General features: G+C 47.1%; 1 protein-coding gene across 1 annotated transcript in view; it reads right to left on the bottom strand.

Annotated features, from left to right (window-relative positions):
- Nucleotides 1-1,813: 1,813 nt before the first annotated feature.
- LOC106746106 overlaps nt 1,814-27,482 on the bottom strand; it is a 32,161-nt gene continuing 6,492 nt past the window's right edge. The window contains exons 2-15 of the mRNA XM_014622325.1: nt 20,994-21,261; nt 17,156-17,253; nt 16,264-16,416; nt 10,767-10,892; nt 10,169-10,408; nt 9,526-9,654; nt 8,715-8,844; nt 8,350-8,472; nt 7,873-7,962; nt 7,528-7,651; nt 7,029-7,247; nt 6,833-6,924; nt 6,353-6,482; nt 1,814-6,232 (exon numbers count right to left, since the gene is read on the bottom strand). Of these exons, the coding sequence (XP_014477811.1) occupies nt 4,131-6,232; nt 6,353-6,482; nt 6,833-6,924; nt 7,029-7,247; nt 7,528-7,651; nt 7,873-7,962; nt 8,350-8,472; nt 8,715-8,844; nt 9,526-9,654; nt 10,169-10,408; nt 10,767-10,892; nt 16,264-16,416; nt 17,156-17,253; nt 20,994-21,261 (4,024 nt within the window). The 3' untranslated portion in view covers nt 1,814-4,130. The remainder of the gene's footprint in view (nt 6,233-6,352; nt 6,483-6,832; nt 6,925-7,028; nt 7,248-7,527; nt 7,652-7,872; nt 7,963-8,349; nt 8,473-8,714; nt 8,845-9,525; nt 9,655-10,168; nt 10,409-10,766; nt 10,893-16,263; nt 16,417-17,155; nt 17,254-20,993; nt 21,262-27,482) is intronic.

The raw sequence follows: 27,482 nt of genomic DNA, 5'->3' as shown, positions 1-27,482 counted from the left end.
ACATTGAAAATGATTCATCATAAACTAACTTCCGTTTATTTTTCATTACTTCTTGTAGTTTTTACATTTAAGTTTCTTATGTACTTTTCTTCTAGAGTTGACAAAATATAGCTCACAATTCGAAGAGCTCTCCCATAGACACTGAACAAATAAGAATGACAATTAAATTAATCAAAGAAGGAGTGATAAGTTTGAAGTCTCTAAATTAATGCATCATCTTCAAAATTAAGATATATGTTCAAAGTGCATCACGACGGAATGATGTACTGGAATAAAATTCGTTTCTTTAAAAAGAATTAAAATTATAGCGAAAATTATATATTTTTGTTGGCTGAAAGAGAGAGAGAGAGAGAGAGAGAGAGAGTATATTTTATGAATAATGCCAGGAAATAGACTGTGGTGCAGTAAATGAAGGTAATAGCGTTGGGTGATTTTTAAAACATCAAAAAAAAGTGAAAATATGGCTGAGGTATACAATAGGTCCCCCCCCCCCCTACAGAAAGGTAAATCTTATGATTAAAGGATCAGAAGGGTTTCAGACTATAACAATGGATTATATATTTTGATCTATGTGTGTATACACAGAGAGCACGTTCTTTTTACAAATTATAGTATCCTCTTACGCACACTTCGACTCTCGCTAATACTTGACATATTTAATTGTGCATTAAATGTCACACACACATACACACACACACACACGTGTGTGCACGCACGCGCGCACCTCCATCCCTTCCTTCAGACAGACATACAACGCACTTACACAAGGTGTTCATCGTAACAGTCTGCTGCGCATTTTTCGAAGTATTTGCAAAAAAACAACAAATGTACGTATATGTCTGTTTCGAGCGACCAACGTATTGCAGTAGAAAAAATGTCGATAATCCTTTGCCCTATATCCTTTATTTTTATAATTTAGTAGATTAATTATTAGTAGATAAATATAATTAAGTGATTAAAATCACCTTGAATTTTTAAATGGGACGATACGCGCGATATTTTTATTATAATATTGTAGAGAATATATCAAGATAAATTCAACGGATCGAAGTAGATATATGTATTAGGTTGAGGAATAAGTTCGTAGCGTTTTTATATTTTCTTTTGTTTTACAACGATTTTTTTGCTGTTTGACAAAGTGTATAATATTCATTCGATAGAGCTCTTTCTGCTCTACAAAACTGTGCTAATCGTCTTTTTGAGTAATTTAATTTTTTATTACTTTTGAGGCTTAGAAATGGAATATCCAGGAAGTAAAAAGCAACATTTTCGACACCTGCTCTTCTTCGCTTTTCATNTATATATATATATATATATATATATATATATATATATATATATATATATATATATATATATATATATATATATATATATATATATATATATATATATATATATATATATATATATATATATATATATATATATATATATATATATATATATATATATATATATATATATATATATATATATATATATATATATATATATATATATATATATATATATATATATATATATATATATATATATATATATATATATATATATATATATATATATATATATATATATATATATATATATATATATATATATATATATATATATATATATATATATATATATATATATATATATATATATATATATATATATATATATATATATATATATATATATATATATATATATATATATATATATATATATATATATATATATATATATATATATATATATATATATATATATATATATATATATATATATATATATATATATATATATATATATATATATATATATATATATATATATATATATATATGTATAGAAGTAAAATATTACGTATTACTAAAAGTAAACATAACTATTCGACATTCACGTGCACACATTCGCATTCGTAGCATTCGCGGAAAGATTACGACTGCTCGTAAGATCCCATTGTGACTAGTATCAGCAAGAATGAACATTTGCTCACGTGCGGCACGCGCGTTAATTCTCAAACAAATTCACCACGTGTCTCCGTTCTCGTTCGCGAACGGCCGACGAAACGATCCGAGATGCGGTTTTCGAACGGTTCGCGAACGAAAGATGTTTTTCCTACGAGAAATTAAAGGAGAAAAGAAAAGAAGATCGATACAACGATGTGGACAACGGTGGGGACATTTAACGGTGTATACAGTTTCTCATAGCCGGTGTATATACAAGACGACCGTTCTTTACACTTAGTCTCTACGACGCCTCTCTCTCGGCGCAAGCAGCTTTCATAAAAATAATGCGTTCCGAGCTAATACACATAGCGTGCGCTAGAAGTATACGAGGTCGAGTCAGATGGAAACCTTAAATAGGTCTCTTCTTTCATAATTTATTGGACAAAAGTAGTTACGCAATCGCAAGAGTTTTTTTCTAGGGGAATCCGTGCACTTTGTGAGCAGAACTGGAGGACTCGTCTGGAACGCAATGGAGACTACGTAGGAAAATGGTACGGTTGTGTGGAACTTTTGTTGGAAAAATTATGAAAGGAAAATTTAAGGTTTTCAGTTGACTTGTACTCTTGTACGTTGTACGCCGGACGATCGAAGAGAGTTCACGTGCGACTCGTCCCCAGGTATTTTGATCGTGGTGCTACTCGAAGCCTGATGTAATTCGACCAGGCGAGATCGGTTTCGTTTCGTCGATTAGAACGCGATGAGATCAATAGGGATTTTTCAGGAACTCATCACGATCCGGAGATCTCTCTGGATTCCCCGTCGGTCCCATTGGAGACCAGCCTCCGGATCTCACGATCGTCGTTTCGATTGCCCGATCCCCGAGGCTTTACGCCTCCTCAGACGCTCTAGATATATGTACAAAAAACAGAAGTCGCTTATATGTAAGAATCGAGAAAGTTAATAAAGCACATCTGAGTATCATTTAGGCTAAACGCAGCGAAGTGTCACGGTATATCCTGTGTCCTCTGTTATCTTCATTATGTTTTGCAAAAATATCCGGTTCTTCACTTCCGGTTCGCACGGCCAGACGATGAAATGAGTCGCAGTGCGGCGTTCTTGTCTTCTTTTTTTTTCCTTTTTCTTTTCTTAAGTACAAAATATCGAGGATTCCTCTTCGAGATCGTCCCGCTCGTCGACCATCTCTCACGCGCGGACGTTCGCTCTGGTCTCTCACGTTTCTTCACTTCGCGTTCGTATTCTCTGTGCAAGTTCCTCGGGGTATCGGTGTGCGGCGATAAACTTCGAGTGTTCTCGCGGCGTGTGAATTTTTCACGCACACGCGCGAAGAGCGACGAGCCACTGCCAGGAATTCGGCACGTCTCTCCCGTTCAGGTATTGTTCGATGGATACTCGCGATGGCGAAGAACTTCGTGCGATTATTCGCAGTTAGAAAATCTAGTCGGCGCAAATTTCGAGAAACCAACATGTACATGTACTGATAAAATGATGATTCCGAGCGTATGTCACTTAATCTGCCGTTCCGATGAAAAACACACCCTCGAAAATGACGATAACTAATACGTTAATGACCGTTCAAGAGGTAATGTGTATGTAGAGTTGGGTGGTAAATTGCAGATAAGTTACGTAACGATTTTGGGAATAGTATGTTATTTTTCTTTTCTCGTTGGTAACGAAATCATATTCTTTTGGAATAACGGTAACGAGTGTAATCGTTATTTTCATCGCTACTTCGAAAAAGAAGTATCATGATTCTTTCCTAAAAAGTAGATCAGCAAAGCTCAATGAAGGAGAAAGAATGAAAGTCGCAACTCGTGTTACTTCTCGAGGAACAGGTAACACTTAACTGTCTAATAAGAACGTAACCGGCAAACTTCTGTTTGGAAACCGTTACATCGAAAACTTTTGAACAAGCGAGTAAAAGAACTCTTTGGAATAGATTCGTTCGATATGGCGGTCTTTATCTCCCGAATGTGCTGTAAAATTAGTGGAAAGTATACTTCAAAGATCGTCAGGCAATAATTGACAACGGCGGTGATTGGACGACTTATTGATATAAAAGCGCCATAAAAGTCAGGTGTCGATCACGCTCTTGTTAGACAGGATGTGACGAGTTACTTGGAGAAAGTAACTTTCCCAACCCTCGTGTATACATGTCAGGACTGGAGATTAAATCGATGTGGAATCGTCCGTGTCGGTATCGTCCCCGTACGGGCCCCGACTGTCGGTTTTCCAGTCCGAGACCGCGGACTCCACGCCGACCTCGTACCTGTTCTCCTGGGCGTTACTGGACGGCACGATTCTCACGTAAGTGTTCATCACGCCCTTCTGCTCCGCGACCGCGGGAACCGTGATGCCCCTGGCGTTCCTCTCCTCGCAGCTGACGGACTTGGAACGGGGCTTCTCCTCGGGCTTCTTCGTCACCGACTCGATCGACTCGAGCGAGCTCTTCCTGCGGCTGCTCCTCCGGTTGCTCCTGCCGGTCTCTTTGCCGCCGGCACCGCCGCCTCCCGTCGAAGTCTTCCTCCCGATCTTCGGGCTCTCGTTCTCCAGGTACTTGCGAATCCACTTGGGCGTCTCGCTCGAGTACGCCTGTAACTTCTTCGCGTACTTGACCGGGCTCGGCAGGATCATCGGCACATCCGTCTCGATCACCGTCGTAATCACCTGCTCGTTCTCGTCGAAGTTGCTCTCCAGGTACTTGCGCTTCGGCGTGCCACCCACGCTGAGCTTGCCGAACGACGACGAGACGCTACCGTCGTCGCCGGTCTCGTAGGTGTACGAGTAATGCTTCTGGATATGCTTCGGTTCCTGCTGCTCCTGCTCCTTCGTCTGGCCCTTTTCCTCGTTCATTTCCTGGTTCCGTCGATTCTCCTCCTTCTCGATCCTCTTGAGTTTCTCCAGCGCGTCGTCGATCGAATAACGCGGCGACTTCCTACCGCCGGTGCCGCCGAAGTCCTGCAGCTTAACCGGCGTCAGCAACGACTGCCTGAGGTTGCCGGCGATGCTGTGCCGTTGCCGAGTAGGTGGATCCAGTAGCCTGCGCAGGCTCGAATTCCTGATCTCCGGCACAGACATCCTCTCCCTGACCGGGATCGGCGGTGGTTTGCCGGTGGTTTTCGAGTCCGCTTTCGTCGGCGACGGCGACTTGGACGACTTCCTCGGGAAATCCGGCGCGAGGAAGCGCCTCTCGCCGGGCGGGAAGAGTGGCGACGCGCTCGCCACGAGCACGCTCTCCAGGCCCTCGCAAGTGGGGCTCTTCAGTCGAGCGGACGTTACGCCCCCGGTCATCTCCTCGGTCTTCATCTGCTGATGCTCGAAGATCGGCGAGCTGGCGATCGGCAACAGTCTGGACTTGCAGCTGTCTTGGCTGTCGAGGCTGAATCGCTGTTTCGCCAGCTGGCTGTCCAAGCTGAAGCGTTGCTTCGGCGTGCCGGCGATCAGCCGCAGGTCGTTCTGCGTCTCCAGCTCCGGTATGGAGAATCGGTCGCGGTTGAACTTGACGACGTCCCTGCCGCTACCCAGGTCCTTGGCGATATTCCGGTACTTGGAGCCGATGTCCAACTGAGAGAGACGGTCGCGTTGGCAAGCCTGCAGCGCACCCGGCACGAAGCGTTTGTGCTTCAGGGGATAGGGCGGCGGCGAGGGTGAGTGTACGCCGATCATGATGTCGCGGCCGCTGCTCAAGCAAGGTTGGGACAGTCTTTGCTGGCCCCGGCCGGGGTAATAGTCGCCGGTGACCAGGGTGGGCTGCGACAGTCGTTCCCGCTTGTCCTGCCGCAGATTGAACCGGCGCACGTCCGGCTGCGACAGCCTGGACGAGCTGCGCTCCATCGTTAGACTTCCACGCGGGCTGCCGCTGCCGCCCAGGGCGTGCACGTTCGGCGTCGACAGCCTCTCCTCCTCGTTGATGCTGTTGTCGCCGGAGGTGGCGCGCAAGCTCGTGTAGGACAGCCGACCGCCGCCCACGCGATTCATGCCGAAGAAGTTGATGCCGCTCAGGCTGGAGTTGAGGGTCGGCTGGGACATGCGGATGCGACGGTCCGGCGAGCCTGCCGACCGACGGTCGTACGAGATCAGCAGAGTCGGCAGGTTCGGCTGGGAGTAACGGCTGCGTTGACTCGCCGGCGAGTAGCTCGGCGGACAGGGTGTGGTGGAGCGGGTGCCCTCGTAGGTGCCCGAGTCCTGCGACTCGATGCTGGACTGCGACTGTGGCTGCGCTTTCACCGGCGTGATGTGCAGGTTCGGATGGGAGAGACGGTTCTTGCGACCTTGGCCTGGCCGCTTCAGGTGGTCGATCAGATTCGGTTGGGAGAGGCGGATGCACGGGTTGGGACGCCGGTTCAGGTACCAGAGGTCCCGGCGGGAGTACGGCTCGCATCAGAGGGTACCCTCCTCGCGCAGACGGCGCATGAAGACCGGTCGTACGTCCTCGAAGAACGACGGCAGGTCCAGCTCGGCGGCGCGCGCGATACCGCCGTCCTTGCACTCCAGCCAGTACGTGTCCATGAGACCTTTGCCCTGAGGACCAAAGCGCCGAGTAGAAATGGAACTCTTGAGTCCGTTAAGGTGATACAAAAGTTAATTACACTTGCAGGATCCGAATAAATAAATAAAATGATAAAAAACAGCGAAGCAACATTTCAAAATAAGTATATATTTAATCTAACGCTAAGAGTATCGTGAGACACGTGAGAAAACCAATGATCGTAATAAGTCTGTTCGTCTCAGCTGAATTAGTGCAACGTTGGAACCTCGTTCCTTTTCCCTTCGACGCTAGATTATACACCTGTTTCACTTTAAAATGCAAATGTGCAATCTAGTTCGGCTAAAACGAACAAACGTACAGGCAACTCGCGAGCCTTAATCACCTTCACGTCAACCAGGCCACGGTGCTCGATCCTGAAACCGCCCACCGCGTCGAGCGCTTTCTTCATCTCCAAGCTGATGTGAATTCGCAAGGCTTGGATGAAATACAAACGTAGGAGACGAATTAGTATCGCACAAGAAACGGGTAGGTCGCGACGCGAGGAGATTTCGCAGGATGCGAGTGATAATATAGATTACCCTCCCCGGTCGATTCCATGCGACTCGCGGTGTTGACGGTGTCTCCGAAGAGACAGTAGCGTGGCATCTTGCTGCCGACGATGCCGGCCACAACGGGCCCGGTGTGGGCCCCGCTTCGTATCTGCAGTCGTTCGCCGGGACGTTTGGGCACTTGGAAGACGGACGAGGCCGCCAGCAGGTCTAACGCCATCGTGGCGATCTCGGAGACGTGCTTGTCGCCTGCATGGTACGACGGAAATAGCGAATGAAACGTGAAGCGATTCACGCGTCGGCTAATGCAACATACGCAACTCTGTAATCCTCCCATCATACGTCGCGTCACGGAATCTAGTCACGTTCGAAACTGAGACGGGCATGCATTTTGCGGATATTTCTCAGGACTCGAAACAATCGAGACAATCCTATAGATCGGAGATCCGCGGAACTTGTGGGGAGATACTTTGACTTCGAGGTTGCAGGCAACAAGCGGAATTGGGTCTCGGGGGTTTCGTACTTTTACCATTTCTGACGGGCAGGCCGGAAGCGACCATGTAGGAGTCCCCGATGGTCTCCACCTTGTAAACGTCGTAGCACTCGATACGCGCGTCGAACAGCTTGTAAATCGAGTTGAGGAACGTCACCACCTGAGACAAAGACAGAAATGAAGGCGGCGGATGGAACAGACGAGTCGCGAACGTCGCCGCGCACGATTAGGAATCGCCGTGGTGTGTTGCGCGCGGGAATGCGCACGGTATGCCTGCGATCTCATTATCGCGACGAGCGGGAACGCGACTCTCGCGCAATTGATCGAATCGCTTCTTGAAGATCGATCGGTCATCCACACTGATGGACAACGAGAACGTACCTCGAGGGGCGTGTTCTCCGCTGCGATCTCCGTGAAGCCGACTATGTCGCTGAAGTAGACGGTCACCGCCTCGTAATACTCAGCTGGCACCTGATGCGCCGAAAAATTGGTCAATTTCAAGTACAAAATGCAAGGCATTTTTCTATGTTACGGAATTGTTCCTTTTAAACGAAAAGAAATAACAATGACGATTTTCTTTTTAATGAGCCTGAGTGAGCAACGATAATGAGTTGTTTTTTAAGAGACTTTTAACTAGAGCTTCTCAGTATTCGGATATCTGATTATCCGGATATCGGTTCCGACCCGACCTTCCATCATATTAATGTCGAAATACCGTGCAAATATTGCGGTTATCACATCGTCGAGGGGCGCCAGCGAACGTGTCGAAAAGAATTGGAAGGATTGGAAAAGTTACTCTGAAATAGAAATCGGTCCAATTCTGCTGAATGCGCGGCAAAATACGAATTTCGGATTCACCTGCTGGGTCTGCTTGAGTTGCTGGGCGACGCTGGGCGGAAGCATCTGAAAAAGCAGCGTGTCGCTCTTCCTCTTCTCGCGCTTGAGTTCGCGCGCCTTCTGTGCTAAATTCGCGGCGTACATCTGTGATAAATTACACACATCACACACACGCGCACACACACATACAACAAGTCAGTGACAAACAAATCGTGTGTAAAAAAAATGAGTAATTATAATAAATTCTATTGTGCAGCGCGCTGACGCGAACGACGAGAATTTAATTGGACGAAAGCGATATAGTTCAACGCCGCGCGTTTGACGTGTAACCGGAAAGGGGATCGAACACAGGGTGGTGGCATCGCGAATCGCTCGCCGATACAAACCTGAATGGTGGCGACGGCGTTCCGCATCAGTATTATGATGATGGGCGACACCATCAACACCAGAACGACGATGGCAATTCCCGCGACTTCGTTGTTGCTCGCGTCTTGCAACGTCGAGTTGACGTAATTCCTGCGGGCAGATACGCCACATCACGCAATGCGATCGATATGTATGTGTTTCTCGTCGATGGAACGTGTAATATATTATATATATATATATATATGTATGTGTATGTGTGTGTGTGTGTGTGCGTAGGTGTCCTAGACAAATTTCATGAGGGCGTAAGGATTGAGGTGAACAAAAAAGTCTTGTACTATTTTTTCAAACAACACGCAAAATCTCGAGATATTAATTACTGAAAATGATCATTTATAATAGCTTCTTTAATAACTTAAAAATATGCGTGTTTTTGCAAAATAGTAAAGGACTTTTTTTATTCATAGTGGCCTAATTCATACGACAGCTTTTGTATCCAGCGACAGATATCAATATATTAAATCTTGAAGCTCGATCCTTGAACCTGTCTCTAGTACAACAGCTGTCATATATTTATGGATTAGGCCGCTTGAAACAAAAAAGTCCCTTACCATTTTGTAACACGCAAATTTTTTGGATATATAAATATATATCCGTGTGTGTGGTATATAAAGCGGATCGATAATTATTAAGGACCGCTATTCTCGTTTCTCGAGTATCTTCTGAAAATTACACCGAGGGAGATACGGTCGTCAGTCCGTCGCATTTTACGAGTCACTGAGACAAATCCACGGGGAGGGGGAGGGAAAGGACAATTCCATTATAAGGATTCACCTTATCATGTGACGCAATTCCCGCTGCAGTTTACGCAGCTCGTCGATATAAGTGGCCATCGAGTCGAAGTATGCGATTGCATCGTCCACGCTCGGCTCCCTCTTTTGATTCCGCAGGATTTCGCCCCGTCTGGGAATGCACACACACACGATCGCGCGTTAGCACGCACACTATCGCGCTTTTATCACTGTAATCTATCATCGCGGGCCGTTATGTCGCGCTCGCGAAGGCGCGCTTTTGTTCATCGGGGAAAACACTTCGTCCAAATTACCGCAGAAGCGGCCAAGGAGAGAGATAGCCTGTATCCTATCCTGCACGCGTCGTGAGGACACGACGGGAAATATTCTGCGACGCTTAAACTCAGTTTTCTCGCTTAGAATTTACAAATAACGATCGCGACAGTTTCTTTAAATTTATCTTTCCTATACATTGGAAACTACAATATTTCTACATTGTGTATGTGGATAAACGCATCTATAGATATTTCAATAAAGGGATGTATTGAAAAAGTTACTGGAGGATCTCACAGATCCGTCGTGCCAAATAAACGGCAAAATAAAAGTGTGCCGACGAAAAATTAACGACGCTCGCGGTCGCATTTTCACCGTCGTTCTCCGAAACGCGGGGAAAACGCTCCTCTTACCTCGCCTTGATCTTGTCGTACTCAGGCATCGTGCGCGAGAGCTCCTCGTAAAACTTCTTCAGGGGGGGCACGTACGTAAGAGCCGCGTTCAGTAGATCACGTCCCAGCGCCTCGTGACGAACGTAACTGATGTAATTGTCGCCGAGGAGGATACCGCGGCCGAAGTAATTGATCCCTTCCACGGAGGCGATGCCGAGGCTCTCGATGCTCCGCAGCAGGTTCTTGAAGGCTATCAGATACCTGCCGAGCGAAATGCGCGCGTGTACTCTCTCGAAATTCCATTCGGAAAAGCAAAGCCGAGACATTCGGGCGACTTCCCGCTCACACGGAGTGAATTCTCCGTCGAGTGAAGATTTTTACTCGCAGAAACCAATATTTCGCTTAAACGACGTTTATACACGATATTTTCGCCCTCGTCTCGAGTTATTTTCATTCGAAGTGAGACTTCGCTCCGAGAAGTTTAGAGAGTACGGTTACACTGCGCGCAAAGGGCAAAACGCCGATAGACAGCGCGCGCCTTGTCTCGCTACTACCCATACTAGCGAGATAACGAGCGGGTCATTATCACCCCCTCCTCTTTAGAGATTCTGATAATTACCTCCACACCCCGCTGTTGTCTGTCTCCTTAATCTGATTAGTCAAGTGATCCAGCATGGCAGCGTTCACGCTGGTGTACCACGCCATCACCTCGCTGATGCTGCTCTCCTCCGAGCTGATCTTCTGCCTGGGGAAGTAAATGAACGAACTTTGTACTCAGCCTAATCATAGAGTGGCGTATGATATGCGTATTAAACGTGATCGATACGTCAGGATCGGGCATGACGTGATGCGATTCGAATTGCGATCTTGATAATGTGAATATAATTGCGTCGTCGCGTGACGTAAAAGTTCGATCGTCCGGTATCGAAAATATATTCGGATAATCTTATATTAAATATAAGATGTAATCGAATCGATATAACGATCTTGATTCGTGGATGTTTCTCGTGTATGAGTTTATTCTATTCTCAGTTCTAAGTGTCCCGGGTACACATCGGGAGCTATCCAGATACGTGATTTCGAAGAGGATCTAAGGAAGAAAAAAAAATGACTCGCGGGAAATTCTCCGGAGAACAAGTGGCGGGTCGCCTTCGAGGATATCGCTCGATAATGACATCGGTGGGACAGACCTTCGCATTTGTTACGAGGGTTTGATCAATGTGAACACGTCGTCGATGTGCTATCCAGTCGAGTTTTAACCACGGACCAGAGGACCGAAGAGGCAGAGGGGCGGAGGGAGGGAAAGGGAGAGAGAGAGAAAGAGACAGGAGTCTAAAAATACTGTCTATTGCTCCAAATGGGCGTTCACGCGCTCATGTGTGACGACCTCTTCCATTGCTCATAAAGAGAACACATGAGAGAAAGAGAGAGAAAGAGAGAGGGAGCTAACGATGAGAAGAACGAAAGTTAAAGGGGGCGGGCAGGGACGAGGGGAGGAGGACAACAACAGTACGAAGAAAGAGATAGATGGATTTATTACGGCCGTCGCCGGGGTTGACCGTCAATAAACGAGATTACCGAGGAACAATCGCACTACTCGTGAATATTTCGCGAATACGTGGGCGAATGGTGCCGCGTCGAGACGAGTGATCGGTAAACAAATTCAATCGCGGAACGCTGGGAGCGCGAAGAGAGAGAGCGAGAGCGATATCACGAGAGCTTGGGACAAGGGTTCTCCCTCTGTGTACGACTGCAAAATGAAAATTCCATTACGAGGATCTACAGAGGAGGATGAGAGAGAGAGAGAGAGAGAGAGAAAGAGAGAGCCAAGAAAAAGCGAGGCGTCTCCTCGGAGGAAGTTTGTTACACCTTTCGTCGCGCGCATCGATCGTCCTGTCGCTGTGTCCGCGTCGATGTGTGTCCTCGTAAGGTTCTCGCCCTTTTCCCGCGGGTTCCTCCGCAGAAGGCAGAGAGAGAGAGAGAGAGAGAGAGAACCTCGGGATTGTTAGCGCCAGCTTGTTACCAGCGCTCGCACCGGATGACACAAATGCGCCGCAACTGTCTGTTCCACCGTATCCGCGCAATAGCGATCGCAGTATTCTACTCTCCGTCCTCGCATTTCCGCTTCTGCTTTCTCCACTCTCTCGACTGGGTTTCTCCGACCGGAGAATATATTTTCGATATCGCTACGGAGATTTCCTTTGTTACTACAGGGTGCTCCTGTTGTTACCTTTTAAAAAATTATAGCCGACAGTTAGTCTCTCTCTCTCTCTCTCTCTCTTTTTGCCTCCCCCTGGGAGAGAGAGCCTCTCTACTTCGACTCTTTAATAGAGATAAAAGCAGCGCGCGAACAATTCGCAATTGATCAACTAATGAGCTCCCGTCAGGTGACCCTATCCGCACATCCGGTCACGGTGCTTACTTAAAGTTATCTTTTCCCCTCGAAAGGGAACGCCCTCGGTGTTGTGCCGCCCGTTCTATTCTCTTCATCGAAATTGATTTCAGCAGAAAAGCGCTGCGAATCTCGCTTTTACACTGAAATTCCCCCGTCCGCGCGTTTTGTGACCTTTACAGCTTTTTTTAGATAGACACGGTCGGTCGATGACGACGCATTCGTATTTTCCATCGACGTAAAGGGAAATAAAGATGCGGTATAAAACAGAAAGGAAGAAAGGAGCGGAAAAACGCGAATTTTCGGACAATCCCGAGTCACGTGCGCACAAACGACGCGCGTTCCCGTAATTGACGTTCCCGCTGAACGATTCCGCGACACCCGTTACAATTAACGGTACATCGGTAGCGGGTGGCTTCGCGCGAAATATTCTGTGCCTCCCCGCCCCGATTTGTCGGCGACCGACCTTTCCATATCGATACTTTTATCGCCGCCACTATCGATTTTATCGGACATACGCGCCAGCCCGCACCGTTTTCACGGCGCGCGCGGCCGCGAACGAAAAACGTGCCTTTTATAAATATTGCTCCCGAGCGTGACACGTTGAAATCGGCGCGATTTCAGCGAGTCCGTTCACAAAGTGCGCTGAATCGCAGTGGAATGCCGGGGCAAGGAGGGGAAGGGAGAAACGCAGGGATCCCTTCCTGAAAGAGAAAGGATTCGCGGTTCGGTGCGCACGCGATTTGGCGAAATTGATCGCGAACGCGAACGTTTCTGTCCGTCGATCGGCGATTGTCGCACATTTTATCCCTCTTTCTCCTTCTCTCTCTCTCTCTCTCTCTCTCTCTCTCTCTCGCTATCGTTTTTCCTTTTGCAAATTATTCGACAGATATTCACGAGATATCTCGGCAACGCACGTTTCTCACGTTCGCCGGTTACACGGTCGGCGGGGTTAAAAAAGCCATCGCCGGCATTTGCATTCGATTTTGCAGGGCGGTCCATCGCCGGGGCGATGAGGGATGAGGGTTAAATATTTTTATCATCGATCGATGCGACAAGTCGAATGCGACGCGCCGGGCGGTTATTATAAAAGCGTTTTGCACGCTCTCTCGGCATAGCCGCCGGTACGCGTTCTCGTCTCCGCGCCGCCACGCCTTTTGACCCTCCATCGCTATATATATAATTAGACGATAGGAAAAGGATTAATCGCGCATGCGGTATGTGTGTACGAGGGCGTTTCCGATTAAATTGCCCGTTGCTTCGCCCGCCGAAATTACGTTAATTACAAAACCATCGCCAGCTCACGATCGGCACTCTAAACGATCTCTCTCTAAACGTGTGAGTGCGCCGCCGGCGATGCGCGCGGAAATTTATCCAGCGTTTGATAAATGAATTAAACAATCGACAAATTTTAATTAAGGCGTTCTCCTCTCTCACTCTCTCTCTCTCTCTCTCTCTCTTGTTAGTTTTGCAATAGAAGTAAACAATTCGAACGCGTCAGCTTCAAAAAAGCTGGAAAGGAAAAAGGAGAAAGATAGAAAGGTGAAAGAAATCGCCATCGGTATTTTCATTGCACCATCGTGTTCTTTTTTAAATGTCACCGAAATGTTAAACCGGCCAGCGCTGTCCGAACGCCGAAAAAATCTACCTATTCTTCAAAACGTTAAAACGGAGTCGCTCGCAAAACTAACCGCCCACGTTTCTCGAAGAGGGAGAGAGAGACGCTTCCACGTGCGCTCTCGCTCGCGATGTTTATGCGTTCCGACCGGCGGTATTTTCGTGTCGCGATCGTTGACGGTGAGAGACACGTCGAGAAGGGCGCAACATCGTTTTATTCATTCTAATTAAAGCCTCGAAGAAGTTAATTAAAAATATAATTGATTCTTTCTTTTTTCTCCACAACCTGCCCGCTTCGGCAACCATGTCTCCTCGTTCGAAGCGTGTTTTCTTCACACTCCCGTAGTCCTCTTCTCTTTTTTTTTTCTAAACGAGAAACAAAGGAGAAAGGACGCGCGTGTTTTGCCCCGCGTAAACTATCAAACGATTTTATTTTACCGTTTTCTCAGGGTTGGGAGAGCTTACGCACCGCGCCTCAAGGTAGTCGTATAATAAAGGAAAACCACCCACGTTTGCGCAAACGCGTACGACGGTAACGGGAACACAAGCACCATCACGCATTTCTTCTTTCGGCGTTGATGGGGAAATGACAATCTCTTTTTTTCCCCTCTTCCCTTCTTCCTTTCCCTTTTCTCCCTGATACATCGCGAAAGTGGCTAGTCTCCTTTCTCCCTCCCTTCTCTCGGCCGCTTCTCTCACGGTCGTCCTATTTCCTCCACGAGAAAATACGACCTCCACCACGCGCGACCTCGCATCGAGACGCGTTATCTTACGTTTGATGTACCACTTGATATACCATCCCCTAGGGCTCTCCCCTATGAGCCCCATACGATGCACGTCCGGCATTCACGATGAAACATCGCTCGCCGATGCGCCGCGCGGCACGCCTCCTATCATCGAATCCAGTCGCCCATATTAGAATTTCCGATACTTTCGTACATAGATGTATACGTGTGTGGTTTTGTGTGTGTGTGTATACAATGTACATAAAAAAGCAATAAAATAAATCATCAGCCCTGCCTGAGCTTGCATGAGAGCTTGATCTCGCGAAATTCGTTTAGCATCCTCCGAAAAGAAAAACCCGAACGACCTGTGACCCACAATAAAATGAAAAACCCTATGACTGATAAAGAGAGAGAAAAGAAGAACGGAAAAAGGAAAGCTACCTGCAATTTCAATTTCGGGCAAAACATACCTGCTCGAAAAAGGTCGGTTTTTGCTCTTGACAGTTGCAACGCTTTTCCTTCCTTTTTTTTTCCTTTTTCATATCGAGCTTTCGATCAAATATAAAGAGCGTTGTCAAACTGAGATGCCGCTGTTCTCAGAGAACAATTCGATGTTTGCGCGAGTATTTGCAGGTGGGAAACGAGATCGCGGGGGGGGGAGAGAGAGAGAGAGAGAGAAAGAGAGAGAGAGAGAGAGCGAGAGAGCGAGCGAAGAGGAGGTGGAAGTGAGAGAGGGAGGAGAATTCCCCACTCGTAGTCTGAATGGAAATTCAACAAGTGTCGAGGAGACGAGGACTCGAGGGAACGGCTCGAGCTTCCGCCGTAACTTTCCATACGAGCGGGTATAGTCGCGCGGAAAAGGGGTAAAGCTAACACGAGAATTAACCGCTGGTACTAACGCTCAAAGCGATACCGCTCGCGGAGAGTCGCAATTTGTCTTAATAATTACGCCTGCAAAGCGTTGCTTCCCGCTACCACGGTATAATTATTGCGTAATTACCACGTGGGCCTGAGTCGGGAGGCTTTTAAGTTAATTAGGTAAAGATTGTTGCGGACGAAGTACCCGGAACGTATGGCGAGAGATAAATAGATAGAGAGAAGGAGAGAGAGAGAGAGAGAGAGCAGAGAACATCAAGGACCACGATGGAACTTCAATTTCATTCTCGACAGTGTTTCACGTCTACTACGCAAATTTGCGATGGGGCAGACATTCTGTTGTCTCTTGCGTGCTGACAGAGAAATTTACATTCATGACAATCGCGCTGATCGCCAAGATATCTCTCCCGCGAGCGCGATTATTTCACGGTTCGCATTAACACGCCCTCGTCGACATATAACCTCGTGAATTTAGCTTGATCTTTGGCCTGGCAGATATTTATTACCTAAAATCCTCCAAGCGTGCCTGGAAGGCCTCCTTGCTCACCACGTCGTACGTCTGCGTCTTGCTCTCGTCCCTGGGCACGGAAACCAGCGGCCACATGCTCATGTTGTGGAGATCCTGGTCGGTTATGGAGAATCTCTGCGTCAGGTTCGACCTGATTGCCAAGCATATGAGAGAACAGATTAACGAAAGAGAAAGAGAGAGAAAGAGAAATAGAGAAAGATGGATTGATAAGGGTGGAATTCGCTAAACGTTTCCACTGAAACGTGTCGAGAGCGTCGCGAACAAGATTTGCAACAAGACTGACGCGCTTCTCGTCTCTCCCTTTTATACTCAGTTAAAGTCTTCCAAGAGACACTTGCGACTGTTTCCGGCTGTTTCATGAAACGTTTATTATGCAGAAACGCGTCGCATTCGCGCGTTGCGTCCCGATTGGAAGAATCGAAGGAGCCATTCGTTCTCATCATACTAAATGCGATCAAGAGAGTTACGCTCGATCGAGGAAAAAAAAAACGCATTACATCGCACGAGCACGATCACGTGGCTGGATCAACGGGATTTTAAAACGCTTCGGTAGAGCGATAATTGAACGCTCGGTGAGTATCTGAGAAATAAAAATAACGAAAAAAAAGAAAAAGAACGGGAATAAAAGCGGATTAAATTGGTGTTATCGTATCAGCGAGTTTCACCGAGGGATCCAATTTCGTTATCGGCGGAATATTAAAAAAGGAACGTTCCACTTTGATAAGACAGTGGAGATCGTGTGAGAGTCATCCGTGGAAGACAGCAAGTATTATATGAGCATTACAGTGAATGAGAAACGTATGATAAGAAGATTCGTATCGTCACTAGAAGAAATCGTGAAAATAAGAAACCGTCAGAAACCGTCATACCTCAGAGTGTTGCCGTTGGTGTAGATGAAGAAGGCCACCTCGGATCTCTCCAGCTGCATCCTGGTGACCATTTTACCGAGGTCCGTGGCTATCGTAACCTGCAACCAGAATGTCGTGTTAATCTCTCCGTGGGCAGAGACAAGATGAAAATCGATTCAAGTTAGGTTCAACGGGACAGCGTTCGTCCGGCATCGTTTACACGGGAGTGCCGTGTCTCGTGATCTCGCCCATCGGCCAGGCCGACTTCGTCGATCATCCTACGCAGAGAACCTTCCTGTCTACGAGGTAGGTAGAGGTAGGTAGACGCTCGAATTACTTCGAACGGGGATAATAGCAGATGTCCTCTCGGAACTTCCGTCAGAGAGAAGACAAGGACTAACTGTGAGGCAAGGAAAGCACAGTAGAGTGTGGACAACTTCGAGTGGAGTCCGAACATTCGTTCGGAGCACACACGGAGTGGCCACTCGAGGTATCCGAGTGCCTAAATGACCGTTACCATCCTTGAGACTCGCTCGACCGTTTCGCTCGAAAAGCAGGACGAACGACATGAAAAAGAAATATTACTTGAAAGATATTTATATTGCCTGAGAAACCGAATGATTCTGTTTGTTGAATCAAACATTCGTTTGTTTGCTCTATTGCAAAAGACACATTTGTTTCGCTAAAAGAAATTCTACTAGATCCAAAGAAATCTTTTCCCCATGTATCCTTGGTTTCAATATCGATTTAAAAGTCAAAAGGCGCCGGAGAAGCGAGACCGCGGAGGGTTCATCCGTCCGGGAATTCGCGCGCCAACGTCCAATTCTCGAATTCCTGGTTTGCCGTTTCATCGGGAGATCTCGTTAATTTTAAGAATGCACGCGATCATCCTTGTTGCCATTTCCGATCCGCCAGTTCACGGCGGCAATTAATATTGCATTAATGGAGCCGGCGATGAAATCGCTTTACGATCCTCGTCGATCTCTCCGTGGTAATTAGAGCAGCTGCGAAACTGCATAATCGCAATTACGTATTCCACCGGGGTGCGTCGACGACTTCTCTCTCGTCGTTGACAAGCTCGTCGCTCAAACAGAAGAGCCCACACGCCGAAAGTCATCATCACCGTGGGATTCTGTATCCCACGGCTGAGAGAACGTATAAGCACCACGTGCACATTTCTCACTTACATTCCGCGAACCATCACGAAACTATATAATAGAAAGTTTCCCTCGCTAACAACAACTCGTATACAACAGTGAAATAATCCGCTTCCGAGGCTTCGACAGCGTGAACTCTTTAAGCTCGGTGCATGCAGGCAGCTCGGAAGCCAGGTCAGAAGTCGCCGTTGTTCCGGCAAAGTTGCCGGAAGGATCGGACGGATAAAGCCGAGACGAGCTTACGCTCGATTGAAGCCTCCGGCTGAACCGCGTTTAAATGCCAAGGGAGAATTAAACGCCCTCAAGTGACGTATAACGTTCACGGTATGGAGGACGTACGAACAGGTAATATAATGTAAATGCAGTTTCCGTAGGATGCCGAACCGTAGGATTTAGTTGAGAATCGGTTCGTAGCACACGCTCTTGGCTCTGCCGCCGAAAGAACAAGAAGAAAATTTCCAAGCTTCCTCGCGGCGTGTTAAATTGCGGAGGGTGTGTCGGCGGGGCCGAGTGCATCGACGTGTGCGAAACACTCGCTGGTCTCTACGTGCGAGAACGACCGCGAACAAACATCCGACATCGACGACAATGGCATCCATTCTCTCGACGCTCGTCAAACAGTAATTCGAGATCGAAGACCGCGTTCGAGACCGCTATACACTCCCGGCCGCGATGAATTTCGATTTGATATCCACCCTTCTCCCCGGCTGCGTTCTAATACCTTTGTAAGAGGGAGGGGAGGACGGCTGTTAGGCAGAACATGGAAATTTTCTCTTCGCCGAAGGCACGAGGGAGAGCGAGGGGACGCGCTGATAATTTACATCCGAGACGATGGTGCCGCGCCGCGACGGACTCCGTGAACTCGATCGAATTAAGAAAGCCGTCGTTGAATTGTGGCAAATAAAAATTACAGCGGTTGACAATGCCGCGGACATCTCCGTCCGTTTCCCTCACGGTTTATCTCGCGGGGAACGAAATGAGACGACCCTCGTGCGTTCTATTCTCGCATCTTTGTTCACACATCTGTTGATGTCAAAAAGCGAAAGAGAGGAGCTGTGCTGTGAAATCCACAAAATCCGTCGCGTGGTGTCCTGAAACGAAGTTTCCCCGCGGGGGAAGATCGAACCCATCAGTTACGTCACTGTGTCCCCCTCTCTGTCGCATCGTTTTCTTATTTTATTTCATCATCCCCTGGACGCGCGCGCGCTCACCTCCGGGCGTAGCAAAGGGCGACGGCGACGTGCATACGAGTAGTCGATAATCCGAACGTGCGTGAGAGAATAAAATAAAAATAGCTTCGGCTCGTCGCGCGAACGGCCGTAACGTAATTTCTTTCCCCGGCCGCGGCCGGCGCTGCCGCCGTCGTCGCTACTGCGTCGATCGGAAATCGAATCGCGCGATTTCCAACGAGTGCCCGACGCGTTTTCATTAACAATGGCCTCAACAGCCTCTCTCAATGCGGACAGAAATCGGCCGGCGGTTATCTCGCGGGCGGTGCGTATCTTCGATGCGAAGACCCGGACGAAACGCGTTGTTTTTTCCGCGGAATCGACCGACACAGTTCCGATCTCGCGGAATTAGAACTCGGCTGCGCGAACGGAGAGGGGAGGGGGAGCTCCCTTCAATTTCGAACTCGCAAAACGTCAAACGCGTGCGCGCTCGTGCGCCGAGCGAAGCATTATTTACTTATTCGCCGTAAACCGCGTTGAATTTTCATCTACCCGTTTCGTTTCGCGAAATCGTTGTTGGCTGGATAAACATTAACGTTCCATACGAGAAGCCCTCCTCCCCGGCTCTCGACTCGTACGTGAAATTTGGGAACGACGGACATGATGAAGAGCATGTGGTGGAAGAGGGGAAGAAGGGACTCGCGGAAATTAATCGCTCGGGCAGTCGCTCGCAGTTTAAGTAGAAGCGCCTCGATTATGGCGCGACGCGCTCTATTCAAATCGACGTGCAAGCGTAGGTGCGGTATATTTGCTCATCCCTCTCTCGTTACCTTCGTACGAACCGCCGGCGATCGATCACTCCTCCCCTTCCCCGGGCTGAATTACACCAACCCAGCCTAATTGCACTCTTTACATAATTATGAGGGCGCAACGCACGCCCGTACACACGCGCGGGCGTGCATGTGTGTAACTTCGAGCAACCCTCCGAACTAGTTCGTAAAACCGAAGTTTCAATGAGATTCACGATGGAACGCTATCTATCAGACTTTCATCGCCCGTCGAACCATTTCGACGGGCGCTGTATTCTTCCGAGGAACTTTAAAGCAGACTGGAAGCTACGAAGCTCGTGCGCGTTTCGGGCAGCGTCTTTCGCAAACATCCAGATGGAGCGAGAGATCAAGAGCGCTTAATTTTCACAAGGATTTTACGAGATTCGACGATTTCATTGTATAATTGACTGAGAGTTGAGGCGGGAAAGCTTATCGTCGGCGTATAAGTGTTATGCACAGTAAGCAGATTTGTGTTAAACTCTGTCGCAAAATGTTGAGATAACATGAACACATTATGTTAAATTAACCGCTCATACGGGTATGTTAAAAACTTAACACAAAAATGTTCACAAGGGCCGATTTTAACACAAGTACAGAATGTCCTTTACTGTGAAAAGGTCACGAAATGTTTAACATTTTCTATACGTTAATGCTTTCATTCTTCATCTTTCAATGAATGTAGAATATATTGACTATCGCTCACCTGCGATTCTATGTCGGACACCTCTTGGCGGTAGATGAGGATGTCGTGGAGGGTGTTCGCGGTCTGCACGATCAGGGCGAGGATCGGTATGAAGGGTAGCACCAACATCTGCAGCAGCTGGATTCGCCGGCCGCGACGGTGAGCCGGGTCGGTCGCGCGGGCCCAGCACGATTTCTTCCGGTTCGCCTTGGTCGTCGAGACGTCATCCGACGAGAGGCTCCTCACGGAGCTCACCTCCGCCACGCAAGAGCCGTTGCGCGGCGACATGCTGGAGGGACACGACGTGGAAATGAGACGTATTAGTAGTAACTCGTCGAGCCGAGTTCTCTCCGAGCGGCGGCGACTTATCGGAAAAAGGCGAAGGGCACTTTGTTTACCCGATACGCGTGCCGCGCGGGATGTCTCGAAAATCCTGATTTATTATCGGGTTGGGGAATGAAACGGGAGGGAAATCGCGCTACAGCGCTTCCGGAGAGTGTGTCGAAAAATCCGCGCGAGTCGACGAGAATCCGAGCGACTCCGGGGATTCTCTCTTTGACACAATCGAAGGAATTCGAAGATCGATGATTCGAGAATTTCATTTGACAATTCGCCTATGCGCCCGCACACGGAGAAGCATGCACATACACAAACAGAGAAGCCTCGGCGAGTTTAACAAGGATTTAACAACGCTTCGATATAAACGGTCGCATAATCGGAATTCAAGCGCGAGGAATTCGATTAAAAATCTATTATCAAGCCGATTGTGGCGCGGTGAATTGTCCGACGAGAGGCGAGCTTTTATCTCCGACTTGTCGACGATACGTCGCCCCGCATGTCCGAGCGCTTTCGCAGTAATAACGACAAGCTGCCGGATATAACAAGCCCGCGGACCCCGTAATTAAACGCGACGGGCGATGGAGATGCTTTACCGCGCGCCATCGAGGAAGAATGCGCGCCGATTGTCCGGAGTTTCTCGCAATGTGCGAACATGAAAAGGTGTAATTAGAACCCGATAACAGAGAGCAAATGCGCGACCGTTTGGTGCACGATACTTTTCACTTTATTATTGTTATTATTGTTGTTATTATTGTTATTATTTTCATTCAATCCACCGTTATTTTTTACATAAGATCCAAGAGTGGGAGGAGTTTCCTCTCAAATCGAGAGACGCCTCGTTCTCTCGTAAGCGTAAAGTGCAACGGAGAGGAGGAATCCGGATCGCACGGTTAGCGGCAGGCAGGGGGGAGGGTTCTCGGAGGGTGAGTGAAATAAAGAAACCGCGGCCGTTTTCACTTCTCGTCTCGTTATCCACGGAATTCACGCGAGACGGGCAAGTAAGAAAGTTAAGCGATCGTGCACAATGAAGCGCGGTGTCTTTCACTTGGTCACGTCTTTGATTCAAAGGCGGACCGTGAAGTCAAAAGCTGATCAGCTGCGGCATTCGCACTCGCTGAATAGCGTCTGATTGTGCACGCGATCGCCCTTATATATCATCAGCGAGGAAAAATTAATAACCGGCCGATATCTTTCTACCACTCGTGAACGTGGATCGACGTGGAGGAAACCGCCGTCATCCGGGGCCGAAATTACCGTGGTATTAATTTCGCGTTGGAGGATGGATAAAAGGCGCCGTCTAATGCTTGAGAAACTAATCGATAAGCCATGTACATACAAGGCCCCCTTTTACGGTTCATTTCCAGGTAGGCCTCGAGATGTCTCGGACAAATCATAAAAGAATTTATTTGTGCGAGGGAATCCTCTCTTCTACTTTAAACTTGAATGAAGCATTGGCTGCGTTCAGGAAACACTACAGTTGAGTGAGCGCTCTTTCACTGTCATTGGAATATTGAAATTTATATATAGATTTATGATGTACCCAAAAAATACCTCAATCAAAAGCAACAAGCAATCACTCAATGGTTGCACAATCATTGTATTTTCTGAACTCGCTCAATCACTCTTGCGATTTCGAATGGCAATATTTTCACTATCACTTCGAGTGAAAATACTGCCACTTTTCATATGTTTTGAACATAATTCTCCCTTCCCGACTTCAAGAAATATAGAAAAATTTTTAGATGAAATTACAATCTCTTTTTCTACTCTTCCTCCTCTTCTTTCGGTTATCTCAAAAATTCCGGAACATCGCAAAGCCTCGGGCAAATCAGCGCCGCAAATTCTCCACAGTCTCGGGAATCTTCCTCGAGTCACCTCGATAACCGATCCTAGACCACGAGAACCGTGCACCACTATGTTCACCATCCTCTATACTCTTCATCGCCGTGCGTAGTAACACGGTAATAAACTGGTACTACAACGTCGTCGATGCATAATCTAATAGTGTGTCGGCACCGCCGCCCGCGAGGGCAAGAGAAGGGCGGTCGACCTATGCAAGGCTGTTAATTGCAGCGGCAGCGTCTTCGTCTACTCTCTCGCGTTGCGTTACATCGCGTTGTCACCGACTTGTTGTTCTAATATAACATCGAAATTATCAACAACTTTGATCGATCTTGCGTAATTATCATTAAAAATATAAAATGCACTATTCCTCCACTCGCGTTTTATATTCCCCGTGTTTAACTCTCTCCAGATAAATGAATCGTCGCAAACCGTTGTCCCGGGGACAAACTTGCAATTTCGAGTGGGTTCACTATCGCTTCGAGTGAAAATACCCGCGATCTCACTTGTTTTGAATGAGATTCCACTTCAAGAAATTACGAGAGTGGCATCTTTATACGACAATAATGATAATTTGGAGTAACGGCGCGACATAATATTTTTCCTTTCCGATGAAATAACGAAGTTGTTTCACAAACTTAAATTAGCTCGAAATACGAAATGACTTGCCGTAATTACCAAGATAATACCTATAAAGACGGGTTTACTCGATAAGTCGTAGACTTGCGGAAATAGCCAATCTATTTTTTTCCCCTGTACATACATCGACGACGTGCTTCGATGAAGGAACGACGATGTCTTGTTTAGGGATGGCGAACGTGGATCGCGCACGTGTGAGTGAGTGGGTGAGTCAGTCGATGCGCTGTGTACGGGGCTAGTGAATCTGTTATAAATGTGTCTCGGGTTTCACAACGACCATCGTTCGAACATCGGGGAAACATTCCCGACGACGCGAGAGGCGTATTCGCGCCGCTAATGAGTCGAGTAACCGGAGACCCGGGAATTTGCGAGTAGAAACGAGAGGAGGAAAAAAGGATGAAGAAAGAGAGGATTAGGAGAACTTAGAAAGTCAGAATGAGAGTTGAAGATCCGAAGATACTGGGCGAGAATCCGCGATTATTTTTCCTAATATCCGCGATCTCCTTGAATTTCGCGGTGCCTCTGAAAGGCCGAAAGTTAAAATTCGCCCAACTAGTATTTGCCTCGCTAAATGGATCGAGAGATCCACTGTAAATTGAATAGAGGAATTCAAGAATTTCGAGGTATCCTATGCGCACGAATCTAGGTCGAAATGTCACACGATCTACGGGAAATAAATTCGACACCGAAAGAGACCGCCACAGAGGAATGCGATGCAGTTACAAAGCTGGCATTTTTGATAATTCATCCGGCTCACTCAAACGTATTTTCGTGATGCGTTATATTTTGTATTCGTTTGAAGCATTTCGAGCGAAAATTCGAATTGTTGAAATTTGCTGTACGAATAAGTTATGAAAATGAAATATGTACAAAAGGATGTGTCGTGTAAAGCTTGAAATTAATATATTAATGCATTCCACATAGCAATTGGATGTAAAATACATACACACATACGTGCAACATCAATGAAGATAAAATAAATATACGTTCAAAGCAGTATTAAGCGTAAACACACAACAAATATTTGCGTGAATTTCACGTGTATGCGTAAAAATATATACAGATATATGCATATCTCATTTATACATGTATGTTTATAGCACCAAGTTGCATATTATATTATACGAAATTAATATAGAACCAACGATTGATGATTAACTCTCAATATCCAATAAATATCGCGTTCGGTCAAACATAGCCTGATGATGTAATTTCTCTTTCGGATCGAAAAGCGCTTCCCGTCAGCCGCCTATGCCGCGCGTATCCCAAACCGACGGGATCCACGCACTGTGCCATCATTGGAGCGATCATTCGTTACGGCGACCCTTCCTCATACGAAGAGCTTATCGCGAGCAATAACGACCCGCAAAGCTGTCGGAAGCTGCTTTTCGATATTGAGTTGGGATTAGCGTTAGGAAACCGAAAACAGTCCAGTTGCCGTTGTCCATATGTACCGTGAAATCATATCCTCCCGCAATTGCGTAACGGAATCTCGGGCTCGTTTGTCTTGTAATGCGAGGAAGAAAACGAGAGAGAAAAAGGGAGAGAGAGAGAGAGAGAGAGAGAAAGAACGCCTCGCATATAAGAAGGATTAATTATACTTCATTCTCTCTATTCGCAGGCGGATTTATTCGCACTATCGCTGAACGCTGTTTTATCGGAAAATCCTACGCGGCTTCCTCGCGCACTCGGAAATTAATTGTTTCGCGTTGTCGTACATTCACGCAAATATACACGTGCACAGCTCGGCTAACCCGGAGTGCAGGTAAGTGCATGCAATGCTTACAGTTTAACACCACGGTGTTGAAGTCCGCGGCTCGTTTGTGGTCGTAAAACTTAAGCTACTCGCTCGCAGTGCGCTTCAAGTCGTTCGCGATACTAAATCCCGGTGTAAAGCTACGGTATAGAAGAAGTTCTGTTTTAGGGATCTTAAGCGCGAAGCCCTTCGATCAGCGCACAATTGATTTCTCCTCGGCGGAAATAAGGGAGACAGGGCAGGTCGCAGCCGAGCGTTTTCATTATGTTTATGTGAGAGAAACGGTAAAAAGAGCATCGCAAAGTGTTCCTTTCAAAACACAGCCGCTTCTTCCCCGAGTTTCATTAGAATCGGAAAAAAGTTATAGAGATATACTATATTTTTATAAGATTTCGGAAAGAAATCAGTTTTTTTTCTCATTTTTCCGCGGATTTCTTCGGTTTCCGACCCATGGGTCACAAAATTCACTTAGAAAAATTCACGTGTGCTCGGTTAAAACCTGCCACATTAGCTTTTTACGAGTAGAGAAAATAAGAAGCGAAAAAAGAAAAAAAACCCACGGTAAATGGGGAAAAACAGGTTTAATCCGAAACTTTAAAACTGCAGCAATCGTAGCTCAAAATGAAATAAATCTGAGTGTGATCCGGGAAATCTCAGCACCGGAACTCGGGAAAATTCGCGAACTCGCCGCAGCCTGCCCCATCGCGCAAGAAGTAAAGTAAAAAAAAAAAATACCAATACCCGGACATTCTTATTATTTTGGTTTTTAACTACAAACATTTAAACTTTCGACCATGAAAAAATATATATTTAATGTTAAAAGTTTAAATATTTATACTTAAAGACCGGGCACTGGTATTTTTACCTCATTTCTCGCAGCGAAATACATGCGACGCAATTATCGGGCGCATGTGGAGACTCACGTATACGGTGTATACTCACTTGTACACGGCGGATCAGCCATGCAGCCATTAGCAAGCAAGCCGGAAGCCGGCGGGAAGCTGTGTGTCCGCTAAGAAACAGCGGCGAGGTGCGCGATCGACGACGAAGAGCGCTACGCGGCCGCGAATGCGAGGGAAAACGGGGTGTGATCGGATTGCGACAAGAAAAACGCGAAACGCAGCCCGCTCAGTGGCACGTTTAAAAAGATTGCACTTAGACTCGAGGTCTGCCAGCGGCGGCTCGTCTATTATTTTTCTCGCGTCGTGCGACAAACGTTCAATTATATCGATAATGATGACAATGATAATAATAATAATAACAATAACAATAAACCAATTTCTCGAATTGGACGTATGGCATTCGTTGTTCCTCCGCATGGACATCAACGTTAAGAGCAGAGAGCACTGTTTTGAGTGCGGTCTCCCGTATCGAGCGATCAATCAATGACTCTCCGACGTGCTTTTGGTCGACGGGCCGCGTAACCGTTTTTTACCGCGACGGCCGCGAAGGGTGGCCGCCGAACGCGCGCCCCACTTTTCCCGGCGAGTGCGACCAGGTGTTTCCGGAAAGGGTGTACTCACTCGTTCTGTATGGTGAGCATGACTGGCAGGCCACGGCGATGTCCGCCCTCGCCTCTCGCTTCTCGGTCTCTCGCGATTCGATGGAGCCGGGTCGGGGCCTGAATGGCACGGGCACGGCCTCGGGGCCTATTATCTCATAGAGGAGGCGGCTGCCGCTCGCCTTGTCCATTCAGCCGCGACATAAAGATGTGCGCGCGTGATAGGGGCCACCATAAAAAGCGTCTCAATGGCGACCACTACAAAATAATGCGACGCCTGCAATAGCACGAACGCGCGATCCAAAGTAGCCACTACTACCACTTTCGGGCCGCTCTCGCGTGTCGGATCGCAGGGTCGGATCGTGGAGAATCATCCGGCATGATAATGTAAGTTTTGCACGAAAAAAATATTGTTGCCCCCCCCCCCCCCCCC

The sequence above is a fragment of the Dinoponera quadriceps genome, unplaced genomic scaffold (genome assembly GCF_001313825.1).
Source record: "Dinoponera quadriceps isolate SergipeBrazil2010 unplaced genomic scaffold, ASM131382v1 scaffold1782, whole genome shotgun sequence".
In the NCBI taxonomy this organism is placed as follows: domain Eukaryota; kingdom Metazoa; phylum Arthropoda; class Insecta; order Hymenoptera; family Formicidae; genus Dinoponera; species Dinoponera quadriceps.
Note: the sequence above shows the minus strand (reverse complement) of the source record. Positions and strands in the feature narration are given on the sequence as shown.